The sequence below is a fragment of the Phodopus roborovskii genome, unplaced genomic scaffold (genome assembly GCF_943737965.1).
Source record: "Phodopus roborovskii unplaced genomic scaffold, PHOROB, whole genome shotgun sequence".
NCBI classification, from domain to species: domain Eukaryota; kingdom Metazoa; phylum Chordata; class Mammalia; order Rodentia; family Cricetidae; genus Phodopus; species Phodopus roborovskii.
Window position 1 is genome coordinate 1722241 of NW_026125554.1, and position 10016 is coordinate 1732256.

The window sequence follows — 10016 nt, forward strand, 5'->3', positions numbered from 1 at the left end:
CAAACGTTTAAAAATAAGAAAAAACCATACAAGTTTCACCCTTGTTGAAAAGGCCCCAATTCGAGGGGAGGGCTGTCACCCACAGATCAGTGAGGCCAATTTGGACCAGCAGCTTGCCCTCCCCTGGGCGGGGTTAATGCAGTTACAGCTGAGCACCCCATACCCCATTCTTGCTGCACATGAGGCTGCCCCTCAAGCTGGGTGTAAGAGGGACAGGGGTTTCTCTGGACCCCTGGCCACCATCTACCCCAGTTTTTTCCCCCCCTAGAGAACAGCAACCACTACTGGCTCAGTCAGAAAAAACGAAATCTATAAATAGTCTCTCAAGCTCCACTGGGAAGAAAGGTTAGGGAAGTAGGGGGTATGTGGAGGGAGGGGACAGTGGAGTTGGTGATCTATAGAGGTGGCCTAAAGCCTGTCCTTTCCTGTGAGGAAGACGGGCACCCCCAGCTGACCAATCACCTGCCTTATCGTTCTCCATCCTACTAGCTTGTCATGGCAAGAGCAGGGCCAGCCAGGCACAGTGGCAAAGGCCTGGTGTAACGCTGAGACTGAGGCAGGAGGAAGGGTGAGTTGAATGGGAATTGTGGACAAAGGTTTTCCCTGTGAGACTATTCTATTAGTTTCTCAGGGTGGGAGGGGTTGGGGATCCAGCTGGCCTGGAATGGAGGCCAAGTCTGCAGACAGAGGTGGGGGTGGACACTCATCCCAGGGTCCCCAACCCTCATCTGTAAAGTGCTTCTTGGAGAAATCTACATTTTGAGTCAAAAACCTGAATCGGGTTATGGAAGAGGGGTGGGGGGAGAGCCAGGCAGAACGGAAGGGCTGGGGGTGGGTGGCTTCCTCCGTCTGGGCCATCTGGGAACAGACTGCTACATATTTGGAGCTGGAGAAGGTGGGAAGGAAGGGCCCTGGCAGAGGCCCCCAGAGCCGACCATGGTAAGGAAGGAAAAAAGATAGGCATGTGACCAGGGACTCAGGGCAGACAATCGGGGGAAGAGCTAAAAAAGAATCAGAAAGGCTGGTGAGTGGCAGTGGAGGTGACCTCCTGCCCCCCAGAGCTGGGCTACTCATCGTCCAGGCTGTGATGCCCCACTTGCCCCATGTTGGGGTGGGGATGTGACAGACCCAAGGGGGCTGGATCCTTTAAGCCATCACAAACTCGGACTGAATATCCGGGTTAACTTCAGGCTTCCAGACAGAGTCCTCAAAGTCGAGGCCCAAGCCTCCAGCCTCGCCAGGGCCACCTCCACCCCCACTGCTGCTGCTGTCACTGCGGCCAGCTTTGCGGGTAGGGGTCCAGTGGTAGGGACCCCGAGCGTCCCGCCGTGCCTTCCTTCTCAGGCGCTTCTGCTGCAGCAGGAGCTGGAGGCGTTCCACTTTGCAGCGTGTAGCGCGGTTCTCTGTCTGTCGCAGACGGTCTCCTACAGGAGGAGACAGGCACCTGTGAGTCTTGAGCCCCTAATCATGGTCAGCTAGGACCTTGAAAGGCACAAGAAGACCCCTGCCCCAGCCTCACTCCTCTACAGCTCCTGGAACATGCTGGGGGGGGGTGAGGTGGGCAGGCAGGCAGGGGTTTTGGCCAATGAGAAATGAGGAAGTAAGTTCAGTTTGGTAGCATATGCCTTTGATCCCTGCATTACAGAGGCAGAGGCATGGGCAGGAAGATCAAGACTAGCCTGTCTACATAGTTCAAGGACAGCCAGGGCTATATGTTGTGATCCTGTCTGAAAATACAAAACAAAAAACCCAAACAAACAAAACCTCACCCAAAAACAACAAAAATCACGAGTAAAGTTTGGCCAATGCAGGGTTGGACACACCCGTCATGGATTATTTAGGAAGCAGAGACTCAAACACTCCAAAATTCAAGACCAGCTTGGGCAACAAAGTGAAAACCCAAGTCTTGGGCTCCAATCCACCAGTGAGGGGTTGGTTGGGGTGTGGCTCAGAGGTAGAATAGAGCCTCTGCCTAAAATACCCCAGAGAGGGACTGACAGCCTTGCTAATGAAATACAAAAGAACTAAACCAAACAAAAATCAACAAGAACCTATCTCAAAACCATAAGTGGCCGATGCCTTTAATCCCAGCACCAGGGAGGCAGAGGCAGGAAGATCTCTGTGAGTTTGAGGCCAGCCTGGTCTTTGGAGAAACAACAGGCTCCAAAGCCACAGAGAAACCCTGTCTTGTAAAACGAAAAAAATTCCAACCAACCACAAGTGGTACAATGCTTTTGCCTGTTTCCCACTTCTGTGATCATGGTTGTGGAAGCAGGTGATCTAGGAAGGGCAGTGGTCACCATCCCCCTGCTTGAGTGGGGGCAGGCACATCTGGCTATGTCTAGAGGGCTAGAAGGGATTCAGTCTTTCATGATAGTCATTCATGAAAAGTGCCAAAGGCCATCTGGAGATGAGCCTGGGAGGGGGAAGAAGGAAGTGGTGCTAGAGTCCCCTGGAGCTCACTCACAAGGACACTCTATGCAGCTAGAAACAGTTGCCTCCTTCTCTCCCAGCTGGGGCAAGTAGGGGGAGAAGGGGTGGACAGCCAGCAGCTGCCAGCTCCAGGGGGTCCCCAGTCAGGTCAGCTGTCCCCTCACCCATAGCAACACAGAGGAGGCCTTGAGAAGCAGGGAGGCTGGGAGGTGACAGGGCCACTCACCAGGGGGTTTGCACATTCGGATCTGGCTCTGGCCCTGGAGCAGGGAGGTGGGGGTAGTGGCTGCCAGCTTTTCACAGGAGGTAGTTTTGGGGGTGAGGTCGGGGGCTGGTGAGGCAGGTGAGCACTGGGCATGGCAGCGGAGCTGGGTCAGCGAGGGTGGCATGCCCTGGTAATGCCGTGTGGCACTTAGGAGGTCATTGAGTATCTGAAGAATGGTGCCAATGTCCCGCCGCGGCCGCCCACTACTGTCTTGGCAGTTGGGGTGCAGTGTGCCTGCAAATGGAAAGGATCTCGAGTTCCAAGGTCGTCCAAGTTATTGTACTGTGGCAGTGAGAGAAGGCGGACAGGATAGTGGACAGACCAAGTATTCTGCAGTATCCAGGTCTGGTGGTGTATCATCCCAGGGACTCAGGAGGCTGAGGTCTTAAAACTCTTAAGCCAGCCTGGGGGAACTCAGGAAGACCTCATCACAAAATAAAACGTACAGTAGGCTTGGGGCATGATTCAGGGACACAGAGGGTATGGCTGGGCAGCAGCGACCAGGGTACTATCCCCAATGTCACAGTAATCCCACGTAACTACAGATGGCATGCCCTGTGTGTCTAGGGTACATGACACAAGTACATGCTCCAGGTTCCTGGAGAAGATAAGTAATGAACACACCCAGTAAATACATGAACCTCGAGATTACTCATGTGGCGTGACACCTACCAGAGAAGGTCCCTGAGAAGACCCCAGGAGCATGATTCACGAAGCTCTCAATGACGGCACCGGGTTTGCGGGAGCGAGGGGTGGGGTTGCTGCCTGGGGTTGAGGTGGCATTGCTGCTAGCTGGCGGGGAACAGTCCATCTGCTGCTGGATTAGCAAACAGGTACAGTTGTGATGATCCGTCTCTTAGCCCAGGTTACCACTACATCTAGGGCAGCGCCAGGGTCTACCCACCAGTCCAGCATTCCAGATGTAATGCATTGGGGCTCAGGGAAGACCATATGATATCAATGCTACAGCTTTCAAATTCCTCCCCTGGGTCCAAAGGTTAAATACTTTCATCCTTACCTCGGGACAGGTTGTGGAGGCTGCATGGGATCGGAAGGAGCCAGCGGTGACAGGTGAGGGGGACAAAGGTGAAGGGCTGCTGGATACTGGGGGGACTCGAGCGGCACTGGACACTGGCCTACAGGGTGAGGACACTGGGGCAGTTACACTGGAGTCTCCCCGGGTGGTGGCAGCAGCGGCTGCTGTAAGCACATGGCGGTGCTGGAGTGGGGTATGCTGGGCGGCCAGTTGCAACTGTACAAACATCATGTGATCCCCAACTCGAAGGGCCAGGGTCAAAGGTGAGCGGCCAGACAAAAAGTCACTGACCTAAAGAAAGAAGTAGGGAGATACTCTTCAGTTGATGGGGTTCTTATCCCAGGTGCCCCCAGCCCAACCCAGCCCAGCTCTCCCCGCAGTGTGACCTGGGGCCTCTCGCCGCCCCTCTCTGGGCTCTGGGGTCCCTGTCGGTGCCACGGACGCTTAAATAAAATCAATCTGTATTTCCGGAAGCCTCCTCCGGCAGCCCGGCCTGGCCCGGGTGTCGCTGGGGGCTGTGGGGGGGACAGAGGTGGGTCAGATTGGGGCCTCTGGCTCTGGGTTCTTTAAAGGGGAAACTGAGACCAGATGGGGCAGGGCCCAGCAGATGGTCCCTGCCCTCCCTCAAATAAGTTTCCCTTTCCCCTCAGACCCTAGATCCTGTCTGCTTATGCAGCAGAAGAGAATCCTTTCAAGCTCCCCTTCATAGCTGAGTAGCCCAAGTGGCAGGCTGAATCCTGAAGGAACTCCTCAAGGTTAACCTTTGCTTTCCCAAGACAAATATTTATGTCCTGGGCTGGGGCAGAGGAGGGAGGCTGGAGGCCTGTCCCCATGGGCCTCTATACGCCCTGGTAATCATGAACTCTATGACCTGCCGGCCCTCCCCTCCCCCAAACACTCTGTGGGGGCTGATTTGTGGGCCTATATGGCCCTCACATACACTGGGTACCCTGTCTCTCCCACCTCTGGGGCTCTGGCCATTGGCCTTGTTCTCCCCAGAGGCCAGGGTGTGTACAAGGGGGAGGTTTCTGAGAAGTGACATAGGCCTATGAGTCACACCAGACCGCCTCGCAGAACTCCCTCCCTCCCCTGGCTCTGTTGGCTGAGGGCTGGAGTAACCTTCTCTGCTTGGGGCCCCAAGGGGAGGGGATGTGGGTAGGCAGGAAAGCAGCACCCACCCCGGACTCCCTGTCTTCTTACAACCCTTTACAGATAAGGGCTTTAAGTGGTTTCCTGGGCAGCGGGCATCACCCCTTTCTCCCATGGGGAGGGCAAATGTGTGGCCAGGTGAGAAATCCACTCTGGTGACCTCAAAGCTCCACCCGCACCCATTTCTAACTCCCTCCTGGCAGGCACCCCCACCCAAGCCAGCACACAAGTTTGCTCAAAGGCAGCCCAGATAAGTCACCCTAGTCCTCACCTCTGGCCCCAAGAACTCCTTATTCTCCCAGTGTCCCTCCCAGAGGCAGGACTGACCACCCAGCTTTGGAGCCCTTGTTCTGCCTACACACGAAAACAGAATGCTACACTTCGGAACCTACAGAGTGAGGGCCTTAGATGTGCAGGTTCCTATATTGGGGAGGTCCAGGGGTCCTGTTCACTCCCACCCGGGCAGGCAGCCAGCTCCCCTGCTCCCGGGGACAAACTACAGAAGCTTATGTCACTCAAGAGAGGAGGGCCCTGTTGTGGCCAGAATGAGGAAAGGAAAAGGATTGGGGAGGGAGGGAAAAAGTCTCAACAAAACTGGGAACCCTCCTTACAGCCAGGCCCAGCCTCCCTCCTGGTTACTTACTAAATATTTTAACATCCTGCCTAGGCCTCCCTGGCCCAGGGCTGGGTGCCCCTGCCACCCCTCCCCCTATTTAGGCAGTGAACAAAGACCAGAACGAGGAGGAGGAGATAGGATAACTCCCCATGGCTTTGCAATGGCAGCGTTAAGTTTTGTCACCTCACTTCCCCAAGGGCACAATCCCCCAAATCAGTTTTTTTTTTTTGGGGGGGGGGGGGAGAGATGGGGGGGAGATAGACGATGATTTAGTACTCTACAGTGGGAGTGTGCTGGGCTGTGGAAGGCACAAGTTCCAGCGAGTGCAGGCCAAGGTCACCCAGTCAGAGCTGGCCGAAAGATCTGCCCTTCCCCCCACCCCATGGCAGCCACCGTGGGAGAGAAAACTTCTCAAGGTCAGGTGGTCAGGTGCCGGGGGAGGCACGGAGGAAGAGGAAGCAGGGTGACCAGGCCAAGCTGGCACCAAGGCGGGGCTTTCATACCCTCCCCCACAGGCCACCAGGGAAGCACAAACAACTGGAGGTTCTGTAAAGGTGTCCCAAGAGTTGTGCGATGCCTAGGCGTGGCCACCGCCTGCAGCCCCCTGGGTTAGCTTGAGGGTGGTAGGTGCTTACCTGGGTTTCGGTCAAACTTTCCAGAGCTTGCATAACGGACTGTTCTGGCCTCGAGGCCTGAGACTACAAAGAGAGGGATGAAAGAGTGTCTTCAGTGTAGGTTTAGAGCAGGAAATGGGGAGGGGGCCCTGTGTGTTAGGGGTGGGTGGGAGAGCTCTGTGCAAGGGGCAGGATGGTGCATTTGTGGAGTGAGGTGGCCAGGGGATAGGAGACTCTAGGGCACGCGCCCATCAGTCATTTACCATGAGACCAGCTTCCACCGTGGGCACGAGCGTCAACTTGCTCCCATCCCCCACGCCGAATTCCTGCAGCTTCCCCGAACTGAGCCGGCTGGGGGTAGGAAGGAAGAGGGTGAGACGGGAGACAACACAGAGACACGGAAGCGGAGGCTGAGGAGGAGGGCTGTGCGTGCGCAAGGAGGGGGTTAGACTGGAGCGCTTCCCACCCCTACCGTTCCTCAGATTCGAGTGCCTGGGGAAATCTCCCTGTCCTGAGGCCCCCCAACCAGGTGACTTAACTCCAGGTTAAAGCACTTCCCCATCTGCAAGGAAGAGACTTTCCGACCATCACCCGAACCCCCGTAGGCTCTTTGCCACCCTCCTCCGCGGCCCCCTCCAGGCCAGCCAGCTCCTGCCTACAACTCCCCAATCCTTGCCCAGGCTCGTTTTTGTGGGCGCCGCGGGGCTCCGGCCCTTTTAGATAGAGGCCTTCAGGGCATCGGCGGACCCGGGCTCCCCCTCCTCCCTCCTCGACAGAGGCCGCTGCTCAAACAAAGGAGACCCTCCTCCTCTCGCCCCTCCCCCACAGGGCCCCTCCGCTGGGGATGGACATTGCGTGTCCCCAGAGGCCCGCGAGGGGATGTGGGGAGGAGAGACTCCCTGGCCTGGAGGCGATTTAAATACCGGATTGGGGGGAGGTGTGGGGAAGCGAGAACAAAGGGGGGCAGAGAAACGTAAGTGATGGGGAGACAGCCAGACACAGAGGGGGCCGCTGAGCAGATGCGGAAGCGACGAGACCGCGGGCACAAGAGGGGGTGGCTGTGCGCCCCCCTACCAAACGCGCGGAGACTGAACCCCTCCCCATGCCATCCCTGGGGGCCCAAAAGTCTGCCATGCCACCCCCGTAATTCCCGTGTATCCTGGGGCCCCGCAGGGCGCTCCTGCCTTTGTGCAGACCCTGACGGGGGAGGGGGCCCAGCCAAGTAAGGCCGAGCAGAGGGCGCCCGAGAGCGCGCGGCGCGCCCCCGCCCCCCCTCGTCTGGCTGCCCCCTGCTTCCCAGCGCGGCGCGCTCTTTGTTTCCGCCCGGGGCCCAGGCCCGAGGGGGCGGCCCGGTGCCAGGGGCGCGAAGGCGGGGGCGGCGCGCTACCTACGTGTCTTTGTGAAGCAGAGCCAGGCGCTCCTTGGGTACTTTGAGGCGCTGGGACAGCCTTTTGCGCAGCCCTTCCACGGTCTCGTCGTGGGGCACCGACAGGTCGTAGCGTGTCCCCGTGGTGCTGTGGATCGCCAGGGTCATGGGTGCGGCCGACTCTGTAGTCGTACTCAGCTCGCAGGCGCCGCCGGGGGCCCCGCGCCGGCAGCTCCGGGCGCCGCCGGGCTGCGGCTCCATCCCCGGCGTGCGCAAGAGGCCTGAGGTCCGCGGGTCGCCTCCTATCCTCGCTGGGACTCGCCCGCTGAAACGAGGTCTTCCTTCTCTCTGCGGGCGCTCAGGGACAGCAGTGCGTGCGCCCCTTAGGGAAGGTCCCAATGTTAGCAATCGAGCCGGCAAGCAAGAATCCGAGTGGTGTTCCGGGGTCGCGTGGGTTCCTTGGGTTGCGCCCCAGGGTGGGGTCTGTGTTCCGATTTCTTCAAGGGCGGAGGATGGCGACCTGGGCTCGGCGCAGGGAGGGTCCTACAGAAAGGGAGCGAGCTATTCCGGTTCGCACGGTGCCTGGATTCCTCTCGGGTCGTGCTACCCCGCGCGTCCCTAGCGTTAGCAACAGCCGCAGCCTCTGCTCGCAAGATCTGGGGGTGAAAGTACCAAGAAAAAAAAGTTATCATGTATCAACGTTCCAATGGGCGGGACCACCGCCCCCTCCCATTCACTACTTACTCCGCCGGCCTGGCGGCGGCCAATCAACACACACAGACCGCCCAGTACGTTGCGCGCCCGGACCAATGGGAATCGCCGCGGGGCTACCCCACGTGGCAGCGAGACCCTCCCCCCGTCCTGCCCCGTCCCTTCTACTTCCAATGGAGACGCGTAGGGGGTTGGGCTGGTGCGGCTCCTGACCCGCCCCCGCGCCCCCCCCACCCGCGCTCAGAGCCATTCATAAGGCTCAGAGATCTCAACAAAGGGCGGGTGGGCTGGGAGGGTAGCAGACCCCGTTTCGAGGACTTAGCACCTTCTCTCCCACCACTACCCTCCTCGCGGGCACAGCCCCTCCCCTCTTCAAGGGGAGCGGTCTGAGGAAGAAGAGGCGAAGGCCGGCCATTGTTCCCGACTAAGGGAGGAACAGGAAATCGTGGGGCCTCCCCGCTGGGTCTGTCCGGGAAGCTACTGCCTGCGGAAGCTGCAGCTTGAGCCCTGGGCCTCGTGGCCAAGGGTCGCGGGCAGGGCTCTGAAGGACATCCTTCGCCCCCGTGAGTGGGTGGGTGGATGCAACGATATTGGAGAGCCTGGGAGGGGCCCACAGCCTGGGCGGGGCCCTGCAGCTCGGTGACGTGGCTTCGATAGATACGTCCCTACCGGACCAGTGCCACTTCGCGTCCCAACCTAACCCACCATCCTCTTTTTTTTCTGCGCCCCCCCCAATCTCGGGTCGGCCCGTTTCCCGAGGTGCGCCCGCCCAAGCCGTGACGTGACGCGGCGTCCCGGGCTGCGCCCGCGCGCCCCCAGCTCCGGGCAGCGGTGAGTCAGCAGCCCCGGCGCGCCCTCTGCAGTTCCCACCCGGGAGCGCTGCCCGAGTCCCGGGGGAGTAGGTGCCGTGCGTCTTGATTGGGAAATGGGGAGCAGAGACTTAGGAGTCAGCAGGTGGGGAGGCGCCTTTGAGAATCTTTAGATGCGGAGAAGACTAAGACCACACATTCTGGGAAACTGAGTCTAGATCTACAACTAGTTCAAGGTCACTGGCTATAAAGGGGGAGGGCGTGGGCTGCGGTCCCGCCAGGGTGGTGCCCATTGCGTGCGGTCCCTCCCACCCCACAAGCTGAGGGACTCCCTGTCCCATGGTGCGCTAGGTGCCGACGACTCAAAGAACAAAGAGTGACAGCATGAGGCGTCCACGGTGGGTGGAGACCCCCCTCTGTGCCTCGTGCGGCCCCGCCTCTACTCACCCGGAGCCGCAGGTCCTGGGTCACCTCTGCTCCAGATGACCTGCATACAGATTGCAGTGAGAGGTGGCCTTGCCGGTCTGTGGACAGGCAGACGGCCCCTGAGTTTTTATCCGTGCCGCCTTCCCTGGGGTGGAGTTTGGGCGGGCAAGGGGCGGGCAGGCGCTAGTGACGCATATGCCCCCCCTTGCTTGCTGGCCTGGGGCTGGGACACTCAGCCCTAGGACTTCCCAGCACTGACAGAGCAGTACCTCACCGGTGCCACTGGCTGTACTAACCCCTGCCTCCCCAGGTACTCCTGTACACCTTACATTATCATTGGGGGTCTGGCCAGCTTCCCTGCCCCACCCACCTTTCCTGCTGTCCTGGTGCTTCCGCCTGGGGGCGCCCGTGTGGGGAAAGGGGGGGCGGGACGGGAAGGGGTTCCTGAGTCAGCAGCCTGGGTTCAGGAAAACAGGGCAGTGTCACCGCCAGGCAATGGGGTGCCCGGGACAGCTGCCTGATGGCTTGGCCTCCGCATCCTTCACAGGTGACCTCAGAGGCCATTTCTGTGACGACTCAACCACCCCTGGC

At 59.2% G+C, this 10016-nt stretch overlaps 1 protein-coding gene across 5 annotated transcripts; it reads right to left on the bottom strand.

Moving 5' to 3' along the window:
- Window positions 1–260: 260 nt before the first annotated feature.
- Window positions 261–9613, bottom strand: Midn (midnolin). Of its 5 annotated transcripts, none has more exons than XM_051177415.1 (9): window positions 9447–9612; window positions 7505–8135; window positions 6377–6464; window positions 6135–6197; window positions 4121–4249; window positions 3717–4025; window positions 3371–3512; window positions 2660–2932; window positions 261–1424 (listed from the first exon to the last, which is right to left on the bottom strand). In XM_051177415.1, the coding sequence occupies exons 2-9, from the start codon at window positions 7738–7740 to the stop codon at window positions 1147–1149; spliced, it is 1518 nt and encodes a 505-aa protein (XP_051033372.1). In that variant the 5' UTR covers window positions 7741–8135; window positions 9447–9612; the 3' UTR covers window positions 261–1146. The 5 variants fall into 5 exon arrangements, with proteins under 5 accessions (XP_051033372.1, XP_051033370.1, XP_051033375.1 ...); XM_051177413.1 differs by having other exon boundaries at window positions 3371–3515; XM_051177418.1 differs by lacking the exon at window positions 2660–2932 and having other exon boundaries at window positions 3371–3515; window positions 9447–9613.
- Window positions 9614–10016: the final 403 nt, after the last annotated feature.

Bases quoted from the DNA above. Each gene is read 5' to 3' on its own strand.
- Midn (XM_051177413.1), bottom strand. From the start codon at position 7,740: ATGGAGCCGCAGCCCGGCGGCGCCCGGAGCTGCCGGCGCGGGGCCCCC. The intron at 3,516-3,716 runs GTAAGGATGAAA...TTGCTAATCCAG, and splicing joins CCTCCACAACCTGTCCCGAG to CAGCAGATGGACTGTTCCCC. The intron at 1,425-2,659 runs GTGAGTGGCCCT...CTCCTCCTGTAG, and splicing joins CCGAATGTGCAAACCCCCTG to GAGACCGTCTGCGACAGACA.